This window comes from Phoxinus phoxinus (assembly GCF_949152265.1).
Source record: "Phoxinus phoxinus genome assembly, chromosome: 3".
Taxonomy (NCBI): Eukaryota; Metazoa; Chordata; class Actinopteri; order Cypriniformes; family Leuciscidae; genus Phoxinus; species Phoxinus phoxinus.
Genome location: NC_136878.1, coordinates 16,059,594 through 16,082,815, shown reverse-complemented (window position 1 = coordinate 16,082,815; position 23,222 = coordinate 16,059,594). Strand labels below are relative to the sequence as shown.

At 36.9% G+C, this 23,222-nt stretch overlaps 1 protein-coding gene across 8 annotated transcripts in view; it reads right to left on the bottom strand.

The window, feature by feature from the left end:
* The window catches only part of unc5db (unc-5 netrin receptor Db), a 220,024-nt gene that overhangs the window by 45,941 nt on the left and 150,861 nt on the right, over positions 1-23,222 (bottom strand). For all 8 annotated transcript variants that reach the window (XM_079605688.1, XM_079605687.1, XM_079605682.1 and 5 more), the window contains 2 exons: positions 16,864-17,079; positions 1,266-1,409 (listed from right to left, as the gene is read on the bottom strand). In XM_079605688.1, the coding sequence (XP_079461814.1) occupies positions 1,266-1,409; positions 16,864-16,879 (160 nt within the window). In that variant the 5' untranslated portion in view covers positions 16,880-17,079. The remainder of the gene's footprint in view (positions 1-1,265; positions 1,410-16,863; positions 17,080-23,222) is intronic.

Genomic DNA, 23,222 nt, shown 5'->3' with positions numbered 1-23,222 from the left:
CGTTTTGGCAACCTTAGAAAGGCAGGGCAAAAGAGCTGCAGAGTGCAGACATTCTCAATGGTGCTCAGGCCATCTGCTAGAGTTGCAGGTGTTGTTGGTTCAGTTCAGTTGGACAGTTCTGCCTCATCCTCACTGTGCTTATACAGCAATAGAGAATTGTTTTATGTACAATGCAAAAAATATTTCAATTTGTAGAAAGAAAACACTGTGGAAAAAAATGTCCAAAAATGGTCCAGCCTCAGGTAGGATAAAAATAATACTACCTGTATTCAAGTGGAATAAAGTTGTGAATTGATAACAACTGATAATGATACAACATAATAAGTCTTAAAAACTATAATAAATGATGGTAATGATAATCACAGCAAATAATAATAAAAACTAAATACAGCTGTTAATAGATTGCAAATCTAAATATCCCTTCAGATTTAACACATCAAGTGCATTAAGGAAAAAAAATGTAAACAGAACACATAAAACAGATTCTTGCCCCTTTTTCATCTATGCGTTTATATTACGTTACAGAAAAAACACATGTGGTTACATGTGGAACACATGTGAAACACATACTTTGCAGATGGGAAACATGTGGTTTTGGAACAGTTCCCATGTGAAATCCATGTGATCACATGTGGTGACATGTTAGGTGTGTTCGACTTCAGCTGCGGCTGGATGTAACCGATCTGCGAGAGTTGCCGCTTGCAGGCAGGGAGGAAGTGAAGTCGGACACTTTCTGCTCCCGTAGTGACGCTCGCGCTGTGTTTGCATACTTTAAATGCAGTATTTGTCAAATATACAGATGTTTCAGAGACATTTTCATTAAATAATTTATATACAGCTTAATACAGCATCTGTTTCAGATTTAGCTTACAAGCTATTATCTAAATCAGTTTCAAGAGACAAAATGCGAAAGGAGAAAAAAAAATCTGATTGGTTAAAATATTTGTTAAATACAAAGGGTATTTTCAAACTTTTTGATACCCAAGACCCTCAAATGTATTAAATTGTTCTAGTTATATCTTTTTCTATACACAAGAGTTGGTCAGATGCATAAACCTTTTAAAAAACATACCATATTTAGTTTTTATTTCCTATTTAAAAACTAGCGCTGTCAATACAAAAATTGCAAAAAGGCCAACAATACAATAAAAATAACAATGATTCAAATAATATTCCTCATTTTGTTTTGACGTCCTTAAAAAACATTTTTTATTTTTGTTGCCCAATTGGTGACCACTAATGGTCCCCTGACCTAGCATACTCACAGGCTATTCTCACTGTGGCCTTACGGCTCTTCGAGGTTCCTAGGTGACTCCAGGCCACACACAGGCACCAGTAGTCTTCTGGACCATGGAAATCCTCCACCTGCTGCCTAGTAACATTGATCGTCACTTCGCGGATTTTCAGCCCTGTATAGCGAGAAACAGAAAGTATTAACATCTTCATCTGAATTCACTTCAGGTCAGAGCCCATTAAGTATTGATTTTCAGAGTTCGGTCACTTCAGTCAGGGTCCTTAATGTCGATCGACTGTAAGAATATACGCTGGGTGTCAGAAGGATGAAAGGGTACCAGAATTCACTGAATTCTGAGACTGAAGTTTAAAAATATCTTATGCATTGTTATCATTATTATTTTTTAAATCAGTGAAAAATTGTATGGCCTCTAGTTGCTTTTCCATTCACGAGCTGCCCTACATAACTACAGTTTCATGTCTCTCTGCTCCAAGTTTTTGAGTGCATTACTGAAAGAAAGAAAGAAAGAAAGAAAGACAGAAAGAAAAAGAAAACGTTTTTTTTTCTCCCTCTCCCAGGAGGCCCTTCCTTGTTGTCTGTGCCACAGATCGTTAGCAAGATGAAAATAGCTAGCTGAAGTTGCATTAGCCTAAAAGCACAAGAGCCAGGGACGTTAGTTACCCCTGAGGCTTCATTTAAGACAAATATCTTCAGATGAGATTGTCACAACCTGAACCCTTCAAACTCTCGAATCTATGATTGGTAAAACTAAGGATGATACAATTTAATGTTCCTTGACTTTCAAAATGTCTGACTTTCCTGTTGTGAACCTGAAGTCACTCTTTGCAGATTTGTTGCATTAGTAAAGGCTTTCACTGTTAATCAGTTTCATCTTCTACATTTTTCCTACAGTATCCCTATACCCTACAGACTTTACAAAATAGTACAAATGGAATTTTATGCTATATGTTGAGATCCACGATAACCAATCCGGATTGTTTGCTACACCACTTTAATGCACTCCACTTGTTCAAACATAACTGTGTAATCTGGAATGCTCCTGTACCGTACGTCTCCTAACAACAGTGCCAGAACACTTTAACCAGATAAATATCAAATAAATCTGAAAGTGCCTGCCAACTATACAGGGATTGCTATTGCAGCTCAAAGATAAAAGGATGGCATGCATTTTATGTAAAAAGATCAGTTCAAGAAGGCACAGCTCATTTTGAAACAATTTTCTTCTTGTGAGATTAGGATGAGCCCCAGTGCGGGGGGATAAACAGAAGAAAGGATGCTGACACTGCATGCCCTGGAAGATGGCAGCAAAGGAGCCCAAACAAACATGATACTTCTCATCCGGAAGTTTCACATCCTCACTTTTCCTCTCTCAAACTATATAGCTATATAATATTGTGGTTCTCCTTTACACCAACACTACTGTTCAAAAAGTTTGGGGTCAGTAAGATTGTGTGTGTGTGTGTGTGTGTGTGTGTGTGTGTGTGTGTGTGTGTGTGTGTGTGTGTGTGTGTGTGTGTGTGTGTGTGTGTGTGTGTGTGTGTGTGTGTGTGTGTGTGTGTGTGTGTGTGTGTGTGTGTGTGTGTGTGTGTGTGTGAATTAAGAAATTATTACTTTTATTCAGCAAGGACACATTAAATTAATCAAAAGGGATAGTTGACACATTTATAAATGTTACAAAGATTTCTATTTCAAATTAATGCTGTTCTCGGGGCAACTTTGAACCGTTAGATACTGGTGCAAAAAGCATTTTATAAGTGGCATTTCTGGTTGGTTGTTGAGAACAAATATTGCAATAATAATGGTTGACTAGACTGTTGGACAAGAAAGTTTCTATACCATTTTTTTTTTTTGCTGCGGAAGGGATGAAGCTTCTCAGAGAGGGGTTTAGCATGCTGGCAGTATCTGCACTTTAGAGTTTAGTAGCAGTAACTGCCAGACTGTCAGCACACTGAATCCCTCTCTATATTCATCCCCTTTAAAGCACCACTGCTCCAGCCATCAAAGCACTACTTTTGCAACAAAATTCACCGCCCTCAACCAAAAAAAATTTAGACAATCCCTGCTGAAAAATTCAGCACAAACCAGCATGGATTCCATGGTGGTCCAGGCTGGTTTATGATGGTATAGTGCTGGCCCAGGCTGGTTTATGATGGTATAGTGCTGGTCCAGGCTGGTTTATGATGGTATAGTGCTGGTCCAGGCTGGTTTTTATGCATGTATAGTGTCACAATTGTCATCACTAATGCTCAATCATCCCCTGTAGAGTGAATCTACTTTATTTCACTAACTGCAGCATTCCCTTAGTGTTACTTTTACTCTATAGATTGGGACCATGTGACAACTGAGCAGTGTTTGTTTAACAATGAGGATTTTCCTGTGTAGCAGTAAACATTTAACCAGCAACATGCTTTTTTCTTTATTAATACATTTATTAAAATGAATTTGGAAAATTGTCTTGGTCTTTATTTAACTATGAACACACACTAAGAAACATGATATGTAACACAAATACAAGTTTTGTTGTGGTTGTACCGGGATCATTCCAGCACCCTAAAGACAACACTGGTCCACCAGCACTGCAGCATCCCATGCTGAGATCCAGCAACCCAGCAACCAGCATCCCATGACATTAGAGCCTTAGAGGCCGCCATACTCCTAGTAGAGTGGGACCGGACAGCCAAAGGCGAAGGTTGTCCGGTCGACTCATAAGCAAGTGAGATAAGCCTCAACCACCCACTTGCTCATTCTCTGCTTAGGTGCTTGTTAGGGGGACCAAAACATACAAACAATTGTTCAGCTTTACGCCACAGGGCAGCTCTGTGGACATAGGCATCCAGTGAGATTGTGTGATGTATTGAACCAGATATCTGGCTGCGTTTCTCAGAAGCATTGTACTTGAAATAAATAATGTACACACTGGTCTGTTTAATAAACCAAAAATGCATCTGTTTGTCAGAGGATGTGTCAGGACTCAGGAGTGGGACACATTTGTTTGCATTTTCTTTCGTGACTTCCCTAAAACAGATAGAGAGACATATTTTAAAAAATATCTTCATTTGTGTTCCACAAAAGAAAGTTTTTCAGAAGAAGTCACGATTTGGTCTTGTCTTGGTTTTGTTCATGTCATGTTTCTGTCTTATCATGGGATTTCCCTGTTAGTCATGTGTTCCCTTGTCTGATGTGTTATGTTGTCATTGGTTCATTGTTTCATTGTTCACAGGTGTCCCTTGTCATTAGTCTTGTATGTATTTAAGCCCTCATGTCTGCCATGTGTCTTTATTGTTTCCTGTAGACCACTAGTTGTATCTTCATGTCCATGTCCTCATTTGAGTTTTCATGCCACATCATGTTTTTGTTTTATGTTTGATCTTGTTATTTTTTATAATTAAACTGCACTTGGGTTCTCATCAACACTAGCCTCCAGTGGATCACTTTACAAGAAGAAACAGGAAAAGTGAAATCTCTTTAAGAGCAACTAGTTATATAGTCATTCAGACAACCCACTGTCTAATCAATTTTGAAGATATGTCATTTAGTGGATTCCCAATTATGTTGTAGGTTTGCTGAAATTCACCTTCTGTCATTATGTGGTTAACAAAATAAAGTTTCACAAATGAACACAAATCTTTAAAGACAGATCCTGCCGAGATGATGACACAAAATGAATGTTGTTCGCACCACATACGGCACTTACGTCTGATTTAGCAAATTTGGATGTGATTCTTCCCTTAATAAATGAGCAGCTCTCAGCCACTGCGGAAAGGAGTCAAGGGAGCGCGGGGAGGCGAAACGCTAACATCTCATTTAATCAAGTGCCTTCTTGAATTGGTTTTCTCCCAAAAATGAATGACTGCAAAGAAAAAAGCAGACCAGAGCAGCGTGGTGCATCCTGTCTGTCCCACAGGTTTATTGATCATGAAAGCAGATTGCCTTCGCTTCTGAGCTGACTCTACATGGTACTGTTAGTCAGGGGTAAACAAAGCAAGACAGACGCCTGTGTTTCATGGACACTGAGAGACACAGACATTATTCATCATTCCCCAGCTGAGATGTTCCATTGACAGCGTAGTGTGGGGGATCAAATTCAGTGGCAGCCGGCAGGCAAGAAAATCATGACTAATGACGTCGCATAATCCTGCCTGATAGATGAAAATATGAGTAATATGTTAATAGGAGATGGTCTTTCTCTCTGTTAGAAAGTCAAATTTCCTGCAGGAATATCAACAGGTGACAGGTGATATTCCGGAGAGACCTGGCTGACATGTTTTTATCTGTCAGCTTCACTTGTTACAACAACTCTGGTAGGGAATCAGCAAGGACCTGGAAATACAAGGTTAAAATTTACATCGGGATCACAATACAATTATATAGTGATTATCTGTTTAGAGTATATATATTGAATATACAGTATACAGCAATCTTTTACTTTAAGTAGACTTTGTGGAATTACAGTCCTAACCAGACGCGACACACGATAAAAGGTATCTTTTTCATGTTAATAAGAGTTTTTGTCCTAACCAGCTGCATTGGCAATACAAGGCTACTCTATTTTAGAAACCGCTTCTATTTTTGTGATGTTGAGGCTGGACAACAACACAAAGTATGACAATGGTAATCTCAGGTACTCTTTATGTGCTTTATTCAATGTTATATGCATTTAATGCGAGTTTGAAAACAATTGTGCATGCCCTTTATAGCCATACTGAAAGCAAAAATGGATAATTCACCTCAGATCTGTAAAATAAATAAAAGAAACAAACATGTACTCTATGTACTTCCCCTAGTGGAATGGTGTAATTTCTACACTTCAGAATCTCATTTGCCTTTTGACAATGACCAAGATGCATGGTCAGGATGAGATTTAACTGTCAGTAATGTAAAATAAAAATAAAAACACAGATTTCAGGTCTCCTCTAAGCTTTATTTAGAGATAGTTAATCCAGCCTGCCTCAGCTTCAAAATGTGGCACTGCCACGGACTCAATTTAATGGCCAGAAACTGACAGGACGTGACAATCATTTGAAGCTTTGGCTCAAGCAGTATTAGATCTACTAAGCGGATGCTTCTTGTGCTCTGTGCGCAACGGACTGTTAGAGCAAAGTCTGTGTAAGCCTATCTGAGCGACAGCCAGACAATAGGTGTGCTACATGATGAACATGACCTTAAAAACCTGATGTTAAAATGTATCTGAGATCCAAATAAGATGTTTAGATGAGGCACATAGTTGTGACACCATAGAATATGAAAAGCAGCACTCAAGAAGAACCACACTTTCAAGTTCACAATAGTACAACATCAATCAGTAACATTTCCAAGTCACATTTAATGTGCGTTGCTTTACACCGGTTCCTTTCGTAATACTTCACTAGCTAGACTCAAAGAAAGCTGCTTACATTAAGAGGCAGCAGCCACAGGGATTGACTTTAGTAGTATTTCAGTGTTTGAACAGACTAAGAACAGGACATGGCACAGCACAGCGAGAACTGTGTAATGTTTTGTTCCATGTGATTCCAGCAAAGGCTTCCAGCAACTGATTTGCAGCTTTTGTCTCCCCTGCTGTAGCAGAGAAAGATTATTTCAGCACCATGGAGAGCGACATCCATTGGAGGACCAGCAAGTAAAGCTGCTGCATTCATACTATTTGGTGTATTCCAAGTCCGATTTTTTGCTTGCGTATGAATTTAGACTGGATAAATTAATTCTAAACAACCACCAGAACTAAAAGTAAACTTTTCTAAATAACTGATGAGGAGTTCAAGTAGCTAAATTGTGACATGCTACAGTATACTGCAAATTAAGCTTGAGCTTAAATTTGAGCTCATATTAATTAAAAGACCTAAAGGAAATATTGTCCTTTTCTAAATTAATTTGTCACACAGAAGTACCATGCCCATTCAAACTAAAAGCACATGCCCCTCAAAATATTGACTCAAAAATGCAACTCACTAAAACAAATGACCTGAAAATGTTTGAAAATTAAATTGCACTATTATTGCTAGTTTTTTTAAGTATATAAAACTGCCACTTGTAATACCTTGAAATAAATAAATACGCTTGTAACATCACCTAAATAAAATGTTGCCTTTTTTTTATTTATATCAATAAATTGTTGTATATGGATTTTTGTATATTAATATATACGCACACACACACCATTTAAACCAATTTTCTCACTGTCAGCAGATATGCAAACAAGAACCCATTGCACCCACGAACAGAGCATTTAACCCCAGCTTGCTCCAAGGGGGACTAACCAGATAATAAGAGTTGCTTTATACTAAAGCATCAGTTAAATGACTACTTGCATTACTAATGTGGGCCTATACAGTGTGAGATTCCAAATGGCTATGGGTAACAGGTCATTTCTCAACTAACTTATACAGCATTAGAGTGACCTCCTCCAAATGACTCATCTCATTGTGTGCATGTGTGCGTACTTGAGCTCACAGTGGCGAATGTGACACTTTGCTCAGGGGGTAGAAGCTTTAATAGCACATTAATGTCATCCTTCATCACACGCTCATGTTCTCCCCACCCGCTCTGCATGGCAGCTCCCTCCAGCGTAACTCCAAATAAATAATTATCATAACTGCCATGGCACAAAGTGCTATTAGGAGCAATGAAGGGAAGACTTCAAGAATTTAAAAATAAAAAATGAACTGAAAGACATATACGCACATCTATATTCAAGGATGTTTCTGCAATAATGTCCATTGCATCTTCGGAACCATTACAGGTCTTTGAATTGTGTTATACCAATGTTTCAGGGCTAACATTATTTAATTGTTTTATTCTCTCTCATTATATACTGCACTCTGTAAGGCTGCACGATTAATCATTAAAAGATCGCAATCTCGATTCAAATACCCTCGCAATCTTATTACTAAATGACAGCAATTCAGCTATGTCTATTAAACCTTTGAAAAGTATGATCACAGCGAACATTCAAATCTGTGTTGGTGCTGTCGCTGAGCCAGAGAGCGCAGTTGTCATGTATAGGTGAAACAGCTTCACAGTCTTTTCAACCACACAGTATCATTATTTGTGTGTTACAATAATTAAAATGATCACAGAAGTACTGGGATAAAAGCTTATAGTCAGGATATACTGTAAACACTGCTGTCTAGTATCAAAATAGAGTAAATCACCTTTTGAAAGTAACTTGACGTTTCAAATAATTACACCAGTAGGTGGTGATGACGAGTGACTGTTAAAAAATATATTTGTCATCGAATCATTCATTCAAGAGATTTGTTCAAAAACGCTGAATCATCCAGTAATGAAACAAGATAAGTATTTATGAGTCATTGAATCAAACCAATTGTTTTTAAACTATATATAAATGAGTTACACATTTCTATTTTCGACCCTGTTTCCCATTTTGACCCCGTTTCTTAGAATTAGGCTGTGTTTGTTACGGTACCATTAAAGTCGCAATGAAACAGAAGCCGTGTCATTTTTTTTCTAAAGTATTGTGACATATATCCGAGCGAAATGTATTATTGCAAAAGAAAAAAACAAGTAAGGCGAGCCAGAGTTCTATCCATCGGTTGTTGATTGGATTGAGGCAGATCTGAATCTGAGCTTGCAGTGGATTGTGAGAAAGGGGCGGAGTTTAAGCAGACTAAATGATTGGAGAAGATCAGCATATGCCACTGAGTCTTTCGTTTTACTGGAAGATCGAGGTTTGATTTAAAATTACAAGCTCAAAAATAATTAAATAAATTGTGCTTGGATGAATCGTTCACAGTAAGATCAATAAGAAGCATTTAGAAAATAGTTGAATTTCCATTTCATGGTAAAATATTAGCTGTTAATTGTACAACAACAAATGAAAGCTAAATTAATGTTTTCTGATTCAGAACAAATTACATATGTAAATATGAGGGCGATATAATAAATAAATGTCTTTATCTGAATCTTTTAAGAGAGATTGAAAACTATAAAGCATACAGCTAGAAAGAGCATTGTGTAACCCTGTTGAAAAATGTATTTTAGTATGCGTCACCTCTGTTGAATCTGTTGACTTGAAGCTTGCCAGTTAACAGCTATCTAAAATTGAATAGCTTTCCTTATGAATATTAATGACACGTATTGTTCACCCACACCCAGTAGTCCAACTGATTTGCTAAAAGTTTGACATTGATAAGCAGGTGCTATCCATAGTAGGATTCCCGCTTACCAGTTTGTTCAGTCTACTACAGTCTATTACAAGGCTTTTACTTGGTCTTAAAGTTGTCTACACCAAACCAAAACTCTTAAAACAATGATTACCTCACAAAAAGTGGAAAGGACTAACATAGAATTTTAAAATACACATGGCAAGGACATATTGTCTCAAGTTACATGGTTGCTTCACCCCTTGCTATTAAAGAAGTCCAACAGTCTTAAACTTGAAAGTCACAGGTTTTGCAGGTCTGATTTAAATTTGTAATTTCTCATAATATCCTCCCTCCCCCCAAAAAATGTAACTGCAAAATGAAGGTTAATGCCCTGTACTTGTCCTCTTTCACTGCCCTTGCTTTGCAGTCAGCTTCCATTTGTTGTGCTGCAAAAGTCCTCTCTCTCTTTCTCTCTGTCCTTCATTGGCAGTCAGCTTCCATCTATAGCGCAGAGGCACTTTCTCAGAGAGAAGCTTTTTTTCTGAGAAGCTGTCGCTAACAGATGTCAACACCACATCACATGTCAACTCTGACACGTCATAACTCGCAGTAGTCAGCTGGCTCCCTCTTCCATGACACAGAGCTGGACTGAGCCACATGAGCTACAACTGCCCTGAAGCTTTGTGCAGTCATTGAAAAATGATGTGAGACAGAGGAGAGAAGAAATTAGTATAAATAGAAAAGAAGTGACACAGTAACAGGGCTTTACTCTTAGATTTGTGTTGAGGGAAAACTTGTAGCACTAAATTCAAATATTTATAGGCACAATCACAATCAGTTTTTTTAATGCCTCAATACAACTGGTCCAGACCAATCAGAAAAAACACTATAACAAGCAAATGGAGTAAAATAAACAAAGCAACGCAGGATACACAATTCAATTTCAATATATATATGCACAAGCAAGCACTGAAAAATATAAAACATGTGATTTGAAATTTGATAAAGGATATTAGATATATTTTAGATCTTAAAACGCATTAATTTTTTCAGTCTCCACTGAGTTACCAGCATCAGCAGTAGCCACAGCAGATCACATTATAAACCAATATGTATGTAACACGGTTTATAACATTTATTATTCATTAAAAAAACTTCAAGCTTGACAGATCTTGAAATGTTTCTAGTAGTTAGTGAAAATTCAAATGAAATGAATGAGACTTTCATGCAGGGCTGTACAGTGTGATTATAATATGGCGCACAATGCACATGCTATGGAAAAAATAAATCGGTCTGCTTGATGAATAGATTTATCATGGCACGCGTGCAACAGTTTTGTATGTGTGTGAGATAGAGCCGTTTGCTTGTGTGAAGTGAGTTTGTTGCGTCTAGATATGCAACGCTCTGCTTCCATTGCATTCCCAAATATATTTGTGCAGCAAAGCAACTGTAGCTACTGGTTAAAGTTTGACACATTTGAGCAATAAAGAAACATGCATGAATGAGTAAAAGCACAGAACGCTATTAAGCACAATAAGCTGCGAAAAATAACTTAATGCGGTACTTGCATGCTGACTCAAGCTTTGGTTTTACTTTCACAAAGCAACGCGACTGTCCACTCTCTATTTGACTATTTTCTGATATAATATTCCCATTCAAACACACTGAAGCCTCGTCTTCCCTCTTTGCATATGCATATGACGTAGACGTTTAAGGAAGTAATATTCGATTGAGGCGTTTTAGGCAGGTCTGGATCAGTGTTCTCTGCTATATAGAATAAATTACTTTGTGGGAGACTATACGTTTTGTTACTTTGCAGATCGTATACATGCACAAACAGATACATAACGCACAAACATACATAACACACTTAAGAAAAAGGAAAACATTTAAAGAATCATATGACCCCTTTAAAAGTATAATAATTGAATATATAGCACGGTTTAAAATAAGTCTAGGGACAATACAATATACACAAGAAAAATGGGCTCTGACTTTTGAGATTTTTATGAGATTTAACATTTAAGATTTTTCTCAGAAATGGTAAGTTTTATGCATGTTATAATTGTATGGCCTGAGCACCAAAAGGTTCAACATCTGCAGCACAAAAAGTCAACGTACAGCCCTGAAAATATTTTGTAATTTAATAAGCATAATGTTTGTTAATAGTATTGATAATTATTACATTTACCAGTATGAAATGAATACCAATTAATGAAAGCAAAACCAATGTTTTATGAGGTGCACTTTTTTTTTACAAGATACAATTTACTAAGGTAAAGAATATGCTTATGAATAATTAATTTTGTTATACGAGTTTGCCCAGAAGGCCTAACTAACGAAAGCAGAACTAATGATGGCTGAAAGGCAGAAGATGTTAGGTGAGAGCTAATAAACTGGCAAATTAACACATCCATATGGTGAATCCTAGTAAGGTTACCAAGCAACTTTATATTTTAGTAATATTAGTAATCATTCAAAAATATAAAAGTGAATATGAACATACTAATATAAATTTCTAATATTTAATATATAAGTGTGTACAATTCTAGACATTTAATATTCATTATGCCATAAAATGCAGGTTTTCTCAGTTGGACTTGGAAAGGAATAAAACAGCAGCCAATCGCAGTGTGAAAACGAACAGCGTGACATGACAACTACATCACTCCTATTATAATCAATTAGGCTGTTCAATGCAAGAGCGATAACACCTACAAGAGTTTTATTCTGTGTTTTATTATATATACTTTCACGGGCTTTGAGTGGATGACAGTTGCAATTGGAGAGCTCATAATTTTACCGTGCATGCTCATAATTTTCTCTCAATTGCGTGAGAAAAGCTAGGGGTTTGAGCAGGGAACAACTCTGTCTGTTTGACAGCTGCATTACAATATTCATGTGGAGCTGAAAATAAAGAATGAAATAAATGACTCTGAACAAAACCAAATGCTTTAACGTTGAAATTAAAATTGCTCTCTTAAGTTGCAAACACCACAAAGCATATTTCAGTTCCTAGTTAACAAACTCCCACTCATTCAACCCATAAAACTCCAGGAACAAATTGACTTGATTCCCGATGATAGCAGCCATTAGAATGTGACACTCCATGGCAAAGAAGAAAAGCATTCAGACACACTGCCAGAGGCCAGATCTTGTCATTGTTAGTTTGTCACTGCTGCTTGGTCGCCAGGACTCAAGGCCTTCACTTCAGGTATGACAGGGACACAAAGAGCTCATTATCGGGTCTAGGCATTGCCTGTGCCCCATATGATGTTTAGAACTTGTCTGGATCTGCCTCTTTCTATTTGCCTCTAATCTATAGACAGGAAGAAAAAGCTTTGTCTAGTTTCTGGTCACATTCAATTGGATTCTCTCTCCACCGACACTATCAACACAGATTATTATTTTTTTCCCCACAATCCACAGGTTATAATCCTAAATGGAGTAGTCTGTGGGGCTTATTTGTGTGCTGCTGCATAGAAGTTTCAGCTTGTCAGTTATCAGTAAAGGACAATAATAGAGGCACAGCGAGCAGCGCGGCAGTCGTGTCTCCCTCCTTTGGCAAATCCGTGATAAATGACTTAGAGGAGGATGATTTTTCATAAGATGGTTATGCTCTGTAACTGATCTCATGGGCTGATACTGCGGAGCCTGTAACAAATAAAACCTGAGGTATAGTTCTCCAGGATGAGGTTCATCGAACACCTTTGAACATTTCAGATCTCTTCCCCAGTCAACACTGAAGAATAAAAAGGAAATGTATTACAAGTTTATATATATTGTTTTAATGCTCATGGAGGGGAAGAAAGCATCTTGCTGTTTTACCAGTCACTTTAAGACTAGCATAAACTAGGCGTTTTTCATCTCCTGCTGTGCTACAATTTAGCCGAGCAAATTATTGAAGCACCGGGAATGCTCAGTAACTAGCATCATAAGCCACATTCATCACCTTAAGGGTTGGATTATTAAGGCCTTCAGTACATCAGCAATTGATTTGCTGGGGCAGAAACCGTAAGAGAGCATATAATTAGCTGATGTATTAAACATGTTTTTGTCACTGATTATGGCACTAATGTGCAAAAAAATTACACTGCACAGATATATCCATCCATTCATGGAATTTCGGCAATCGTGGAATTCACAGCCAATTTTGCAAGTACCGTCAATCACAATGTGTGCCTTCAAGCAGGAATAGATGGATGCACTATCACTTTGCTTACAATAATTTGCAACAATAATAAACAACTTTGCTCATGAAAATTTCTACTGTGTATCAGAAGAGACATTTTATAAATAAAAGAGAACTGTTAGCTGGTCATTAATCACAAAATGTACACTGCCATTTAAAAGTTTGTGGTTGGTAAGATTTTTTAATTGTTTTGAAAGAAGTCTCTCATACTCAACAAGGTTGTGTTTATTTGATGAAAAATTATGCAATAATGTGAAGTATTATTACAATTTAAAATAACCAATTTTAATACAAGTATTTAATAGAGAGTTATTTAATAATGAAGATTATTATAGTGAAATGGATGGACCTGGAAACTTGCATGAGGTCTATAAAATTGACAGTAATAGAGGAGAGTTTTCAGGATCATTCTCGTTAAATTGCCCATTTGTTGAGAGTGACTCAATATGAAGGCATATTAATTGTCAGTATTCACCAATTCTTCCCATCTGTATTGTCAACAGAAGTGTTTGTAATTGCAGAATGAGAGGAGCAATATTTTTGTGTTGTAATAGAAACTTTATCTGCAATAAAACATTCTATTCTTCTAACGAAATAAACTTTCTACCATTACAAACATTTTCTGTCACACACCTAATGTGTGCGTTCACCAATTTGAGAACGACATTAAAGAAATGCCAGTTAATGTACCATGGGAAAACGTTAAATGAATTTGATACAGATACACATTTGAGTTGATCAACACTGTCTCCCGTTTCTTTATGAAGGAGAAAATCAGCTATATTTATCAGCTATAAACATGACAGTCCCTTCTGCTGGCCTTCTGTCATCCGTTTTCTGCTCCCAACATGAAAGTGAACATAAATTAAAAAAAAATAACAATAATAAAATAATAATAAAATAACAAAACAATAACAAACAAATCACACAAAATGAGGTATCATTTTAAGTCCAGACATTGTCACACGGGTAAGTGGACCCTGTCCAAAAGGTTTGGATTGGTACCTCTCGATCTGCACATGGACTAAACTCAAGGGCAATGTGTTGCTGCTTATCTGTCTGCCTGGTAAATAAGAGATCTTATCTTCCGCTTGCGATGACATTGAAGACCCATGCTTTAATCAATAAAATCCAATTCTTTGTAGATCTGTGGCTCTGATTAGCGTCCACCTAATCCTATCGCCTTTTTTGTTATCCATTATGGTGGCATGGTGGGGTGCTATAAAGGATGTCGTTATCACTGGTTATGAGTTTAGCACTGATGTAAAGCTGGCAATGTGATTGGCCCGATGGAGACTTCCTCTGGCTCTTCTAATTGCAAATCCACTTGGGTCCAGACTGATACATTTCATTGCCTTGGCAACACTGCAGGCAGTGAACCTGGTAATGGGGGAAGTATATTCTCAGGAGAGGAAATTACTGCTTTCCATATTGTGGCTGGACAGAGGCAGAAGCCCAGTAGGCAACGGTGAGCAACCTGTCCTAAGACATCTGCTCTAAATCTGTTGTACAACAGATAGCAAGCTAGATAAAGAAACAAAACTTTAAGTGGAATGAGCATGTGACATCCTAGAACCTAATGCATGCTATTTCACGTATGAAATGTGATCGTTGTGATCGTTGTGGTCCGTCATTTATGACCACTGGACCTGACTCAAAGTTGTAATGATGATATGTCCTTTGAGGGCAATAGAGTGATGAATCTGTGTGCAAGGATACGTGAAATGCAAATGCTCAAGGGTGCAGAAATAGGGGTGAGAAAACATGCTGCAAAGTCTTGAGCATGCATGTACAGTAATATCGAGATGAAACTGGGATCAGCAAGCAGAAAATCTGTGTTAAATCGGTCGGCCAGCCCACCAGATGAATCATGACCTAAATAATGTCACCTCCATTTTGACTGGGGACAAAAGATAGGAAAGATGCATGGGTCCAGGCTTTTCTGACCAATTGCTAAGCATATAATCAATGAAAAAAAGCAGAAATTGAGACCATCTTTAGATGTCCATTTCAGGGATTACATGCTCAATGTACTGTAGCTTCCTCTTCCTGTTCTAAGCCACCACAATCCAGCACTAACTGAGTACAGCCATATAAATGTATGTATCTAAATGAGTTATTCAATTAGTTATTAAAGTAACGTTTAAAACATAGCAAATCACTTTTTGTTTGGCAATGTATTTACAGTATGTGACGGTGGCAAGCAAGTTTGCCTAAACTCCTCGGACTTTTCCCACACGTAAACGAGAATATAATTTGTTGTGATTTTTCATTTTTTAATTATAAGGCCCTCAACAATTTCACAGCACAGCAATCACACAATAATGAACTTCCAGAAGCAATTAAACGGCTCCCTCCTGCCACAAAGCCGTCATGTGAGGCAAACGCCTATGTGGACTAATCGCGGTGTGCTTCAGAGGAGCTGGTGGATTAGGTGTTTTCTTTTTTGGTAATACAAAAGCAGAAATCCTCTAATAAAAGCACTTTCGAGTGTGCACCTATGATAGTTCCTGTAATTCAGCCTAAATTGCACTGGAAATTATTGTAGCCGGCAAGTTGCCAAGGAAACATGAAATTAACTTTACAGAACTTACAAAACAACATTACAGGCGACTTCAGAAGTAGAGGTGGGGAAGAAGAAAAAAAAATTATATGAGATTTTTTACAGTCAATTTTTTATTTTTTATTTTTGGAAAAAAGATTTTCGGCGTATTGTAGCATTGGTCAGTGGAGTGCACACTATTTTTATTTTTAAAAAAATGTCAACCAAGCTGCACAAAGCACTGATGTCCAGTGATGCTGAATGAGAAACAAGTGAGTACTGTATTCTATCACAGTTCTGAATCACAAGCATAAAGAATAGCAATGTTATTGTATCATGACAGATGTTAATATAGCATTGCATTGCCAAATCATATATTTATTTATATCACAATGAGCATCTAAATGTCTAAACCACTTCTATGATACAGACTAACTGGGAAATAACCAGCTGTAGTGTGAAGACAGCAATAAATTCTGAAGAAATTTATGGACTAAACGTAACAAATTATATAGTAGTGAATAAAGTTAACAAATATTATCAACTGACCAATTAATTGTCCTTTTATCATATGCATTCCTTGCTGAAGTATACAGATGGTATAAATACAGAGCAGAAAATTAAAGGATTCACTGGGGAGCTGACAAGTCACAGATTTAAGTGAATTTGAACTACAGATTAACCAATAGGCTGCCCTAGATATACATAAAATATTCCTTGGAAAGAAATGATCAAGTAGCAGACAGTAGCAGTAAGATCATGTGTGTCTTACCAGTGTTTTGGTCCATGTACTCTTGTGAGGTATGTTGATTCTGATGGACCCATTCCCCGTTACACTTGAAGAAGATCTGCAGGGCAGGAGTTGCACGGCAGCGCAGCTTGATTGGGTTGTTTTTGACTATGTAAGCATCCTCAGGCTCTTGCAGGAAGTGGGGTAATGTCCCACCAACTGATGACAGGGAATCAGCAAGGGTATCACTGACAGCTCCTGTGAAATCAATGAAAGCATGCAAGAAATGAGCACATTTCTCCAGCACATTTATTCAAAATTTAAAAAATCTTAATTTTAGGACCATTTTTTTATTAATTAACATCCCAGACACATCATTTATATGTGCGTCTCTAGTACTTACAATTATTTGATGAAAAATAACGTCATAATCTTATCTAAATGTGGTCTGCATTTCATACTGCTTCAGGTTTGTAAATATGGTGCTTTTTCCTCTGGGGAATGTTCTTAGCTTCCCATTGATTTTAAACTGTGTGCCAAAGAGACAATTTCACTAAAACAATTCGAGCCATTTTCTACTTTAAAAACGCATTAGGTTTCCCTGAGTGCTTTTGTGATGAAAAGAATAAAAGAATTAGCGATGGAAGAGGGTGCGACTGATTGCTTTGTGTTTGACTGATGAGCTAAAATGCACCTCGGTGCAGAAGAAAGTGAGCACGCTTTTCCTTAGGCCAATTGTTTGTTTTATTTTTCTTTCTTTCAGCTACCATTCTCTGTAAAGGAAGGAAGAATTAAAACTGTAGAAAAACCAATATAGAAGAAGAAAAATAAAACAGGTTAAGGTGTACTGTTGAGGTGTAGAGATATTTTACATCCATGCTATTTTAATAATAGTAATTGCACATGCATCCCTTGGACTCTGGAATAAAACTTGCCGCTTTTGGGAGACCGGCTGTAAAGTGTTGAATACTGCAAAGTCATTTCCATGAAAGCCATTGCACCACAAAGTCAAATATTTATTTTATTGCCATTGCCATCCTTCTGGGTTCCTCACAACATAGGGAATACCTGAACCACACACACAGTATGTTTTGTGAAGAGCAGTTTATACATATTTCAGATTCTATTGTATTACTAGATTACTGCAAGAGAACAGATTTTTTAGAAATTAATACTTTTATTCACCAATGATGCATTAAATTGATCAAAAGTGACAGTAAAGTAACATTTATACTTTTGTAACATTTATATTTGTACATTTTGTAACATTTATAATGTTACAAAATATTTAAATTTCAAATAAATGCTGTTCTTTTGAAATTTCTATTCAAAGAATCCTGAAAAAATTATGTTTCCACAAAAATATTAAGCAGCACAACTCTTTTCACCATTTATGGCAATAAGAAATGTTTCTATGAATACTAAATCAGCATATTAGAATGATCTCTGAAGGATGCAACAGTTGTTTTCATTTATAATATTTCACAATATACTTGTGTTTTTGATCAAATAAATGCTGACTGAATGCAATTATTAAAACATCTCTAATAATCATTTGATAACTAGTACAGATACATCATGCACCCCTAAGTGCAACCAACTTTATGTAAATGAGCATTGTGTAGACTAGCATTGGAAGTGCAGACAGCAAAACACCACCTCATAGTTAGATACCAAGGCATAGTCTGAACGGCTACTATAATAACCCAACAGCGTGAATGGCCCGGTGACCTCCAGCGATTTAATTGCAGTCCCTGTGAACAGCTGCACTCAAGTGTCATCTCTCTAGCTTGTTTGTAAGAAATGTAGTGTTACAATTGCCCCCGGTCTCTACTACTTAACTTCAATCTTTAGACAAATGCACTGTGATTAAGAGAAAAGCAGAGAGCACCATTCCCCTCTCATCTTACATGATTTTCTTGACAAGCTTTTCTGAGGGGCAAAAAAGTTGCTGAAGAGTGGACATGTTAATTATGTATAAACATGCCAACAGTATTTAACCTCTAATTAAAAACCATTCGTTGTTGAATGCTCTTTTGCGGTGTATTGAAAAACAGCTTGAATAAGCACTAAAGAGAAGAATGACATTATTCAGAGTTATATTCCTAGGAGTGTGATACCTAGTTCACGGTGAAGTGCATTCTGGGCTATTTGCAGAATCACCAAGTGGAAAAGCACAGTCACACTAGGGATGTCAGGAGAATGTCACAGATCACCCCATGGGTAAGGAGGCAAAAGCAGGAAATCTTAGATGCACAATATTACACTGGGTTTCAAAGTTCAAGGTACAAAACATGGAGCTCACTCTAAATAATTCAAAATTAAATGTTACTCTTCCTCTGCAGATGTTTGCTAGTCTCGTATAGTGGGAAGGAATTTGTCTTGGTTGCACAGATTCACTGGGGGGGAAACCACACAATTACGTTTTTAAAGCATATTTGACTTCAGATCCTTCGTGAATTTTGGATGTTTTTGTCACCTGTGACTAAAATTAAGAAGGTGATGAGACCATGTGCAACCATCTTTGGTGTCAAAATCAGTTCACAGCTGTTATTTATTCACTTCAGTATGGGGGCGATAACAGTTCAAAATTCTGGAAAGTATCAAAGTTCAAAGTTTTTTTTCTTTTCTCTATGCATATAGACCTCTTCCTAATGCTTGTTATGAAAGACAAATGCATTTTAACAGAACAGGCCTGAAGCTTCGATCACATCAGTTCCCTTCCATTGTGTAAAAACGTGAATATTCACTGCATTTTGCTCCCAAGTGAAAGAGAAAGAGGGACACAATCGTGCTGTGCAGTGTTGCAGATAGGTGGGTGACAAGAGCTGAATTCGGCGACATCACTTCCCTCCGCTACAGAGGGTCGATGGTAAAAAAAAAGGCACCCACAACCTTTGGACAGAATTCATTATTCTTCCTAGAATCTGTCTGGATCTGCCAGTACAAAACCGTGTGCACCGCTATATTAGCTTGTTTCATGCAAATGTCTACCCTGCACATCACTTGGTATATCTCCAATTTAAATGGTTCCAGTTAATTTAGTATTAGACGTACAATTTCCTGTGAGTAGTTTGATCCTTTCTATACCAGCACAAACACACTTTTTCCCCATATCTGTTCCTCAAATTTCAGTGATGAATAGAAGGAATAATCTGAAATTACTCCTGATCTGCTGCTGTAAAGAAAGCCTAAACTTAATTTGACCCAAACTGCCTTGCAATGAATTAAACATGAATCAGACACAGTATCAAGCACTAAACTAAATATGAGAACACATTGAAAGATTTAAATGCCATATGCATGTAATGTTTTTGACCTCTTGCTCTGTCATCTAAATGCAAACCTCTATTGATCTGTACAAACTGATATCATCAATTTATTAGTAGAGCAGAAGAATGGCTAAAAAAAAGCTATTTTACATTATGGGCCAATGGGTGAATATGCAAGATCACTTTGTACTTTGACTTTGTCATTATTATATTTAAGCAATTACGAGATGAATTACTAGTGACACGAGCAAACCTTCAAGTATGCGGTTTCAGCGATGGAAGGAAAGGTGTTTTAAAGGGACAGTTCACCCATAAATGACATTTGGATTCTCTCAATGTTGTTTCTGTGTGCTTTTATTCATTTAAATGAAAAACAAAACAAAGGAGTCTTCATTCAGCTCGTTTTCACTGGTTTCATAGTGACCTTGTCAGTTACATTCAAAAAATTACAGACACTAAAAAAAATTAAATCATAAAAGTATGTTGATATTACTTGAGCACTATGTTCAAAGACTTCTGGGCCTGGTTTCACATACAGGGCTTAGATTTAGCTAAGACCTTAGTTCAATTAGGACATTTAAACATGCCTTAGAAGAACACTACAGGTGTGCATCTTGAGACAAAACAAAGGCACTGACATATATTAAGATTAGTGCAAGTTGCTTTCAGTTAAAACAGCTCAAACATGCATTTTAGACTGGGCTTAAGCCTTGACTGTGAAACCGGGGGATGAAGTCCTAAAATTTAAGTAAGAAATAACAGCAAAAATCGACTTGTTTTCACTTGGTTGACATTCAACTCAATCAATCAATGATCCAGTCACAGAAGTTCTACTTTTAACATCTCACTATTCTCAATAAATACAAATTTTTAAAAAAAATCTGACAAAACCTTTGCATGGACTGTTGCTAGTTTCTTAAAATGTTTGTTTTATACATGAAAACGACATGAGGATGGGTAAATAATATGTGCCCTATCCCTCTAATTCTCAGAGTTTTTCTTCTGGGAAAATTTTATCAACACCAAGTTCAGCAGCAAGACAACAATACAGTTGGCCATCATAAAACACCTTTTATAATACACCTTCTCATGTGCAGATTCAATGATGAACAGTAATGAAGTACAAAAGAATGAAAGGGAAGTGTGGAGGTTAATGGGGCCTTGCATTTCTCCAACTAGGTTTGAGTTCACACCGATTCCCAGAGTGCTAATTGTTGGCCTTATCCTTTTAGCAATGCCTGTACACTTACTGCAATAAAAGGTAATAGATAATTTGCACAAGCCATGCTCTATAAAAACAGCAGAAGCCATTCTGGCTCCTCCTATGATAAATGAGCATAAACGCAAGTCCTAATAACTAACAAGCAAGCCACAAATAAGTGAATCATTTCCTCATGCTAGTACATTTTAATACAACCTCTGCAAAGGTCCACAGCTTTTCCAATAGTTATCAGGCAGGGTGTAGAGAGGTAAAGAGGGGCATATAATATAGGTAATTCAGGCGATTCATATGATGTGCGTTTCAGTTAACACTGCAAAAACTGCATAATGATGTATTTATCGCATTCTTACAAAAACTGCAAACCATGAAGTGCGGCAGCATCACACCAGCTCCCCAAAGTTTTTTTTAGTCATGTGTATTTTGTGCACTTCTCGCACTTCACATGCAGTATAATATGCTCTGTTATGATTGTTAAATCGCGGCCTTGTCTGTCCTTAGTACATGAGATTTATCATATAAGTTAGGGCTGCGTGCTTAATCGAAATGAAACCGCGCGCGATTTGGCAAAGGCTGAGATTATTTTATGTGAAATAATCTCAGAAGATTACTTGTCATATTTTCCTGATCATTTATTGATCTTAAATCTTTCACCCACATAAAATAGACTCATCAAAAGCATTGAAACTATGTAAAATACCTTTTTTTTCTTTTTTTTAAGCGATCCATTTTTTAAAAATAAATAAATAAACAATAATAAAAAAAGCTTATTTAATTGATTTAAATGGATTTCTGAAGGATCATGTGACATTGAAGACTGGAGTAAAGCCTACTCAAAATTCAGCTTTGCCATGACAGGAATAAATTACATTTTAAAATATAATAAAAGAGAATGCAGTTATTTTAAATTGTAATAATATTTCACAATACCGTTACCTACACATGACCTTTTTACTGTATTTAAAAGAAAAATTGCAGCCTAGTTGAACATTAGAGACTTATTTTGAAAACATGAAAAAATTACCCCACATTTTTTAATGATATATACTGTATATATATATATATATATATATGCACATTTAAAAAAGAAACTAAATAAATCCTTTGAATTAAAAAAAGAAAGAAAAAACAGACCTTTATGTCTTTATAACGACCAAAATGTTTCACAGTGTTTCTGTCAGACTGATGTTGTTGACCATGCCTGAATTCAGTCATTACGAGTCAGTGCAACACTAAACCTCTCATTCTAATAATCTTAAAGTACATTTCCAAATAGCTCATAATGTGTCAGCAGCAATTCCCATGCCAGCTATTTTGGCCTCTCTGGCTTCCTGTAATGAAAGTGCATGGAAAGTAGCTTGGCTAGTGGAAGTGGGTTACATGGAAATGCATTTGACACATCAGTCTTCATCACCAAGCACCCGCTTGATGTAGTTACACATCACGGTTTCAGCACATGCACCAAAAGCCCCTGCCCTTTAAAACCATGCACTTTACTTTCTCACCCAAGCCTCTCATGGATTTCAGAAAAGGGTTTGACATGAGAGGAGGAGAGTGTGTGTACAAGTGAGCATGGGGGGGTTATATGGTGAGCACTCTGTTGGATTTCAACAAGCTGAGAATTTTAAGGCAGAAGTGTCAGAAAGAGTCAAGATAATCCCAGCTAAGGTGAAAGGGTGAGAGTGACAGAAAGGAAGTGTGACAAAGTGAGAAAGAGTTTAAAAGGGAAGGTGGCTTTTGGGTTATAATTGATGTCTCAAATATCCCTACTGTTCATTCAACCACACATCCACGCACTGTCTACAGGGGTCAAGAAAAATATGGAAAGTATTGCTGCCTTTAATTAACAATAAATAACAATAGTAATAGTATTAAAATGATTCATTGTGAGTTTCATAACAAAAAAACAA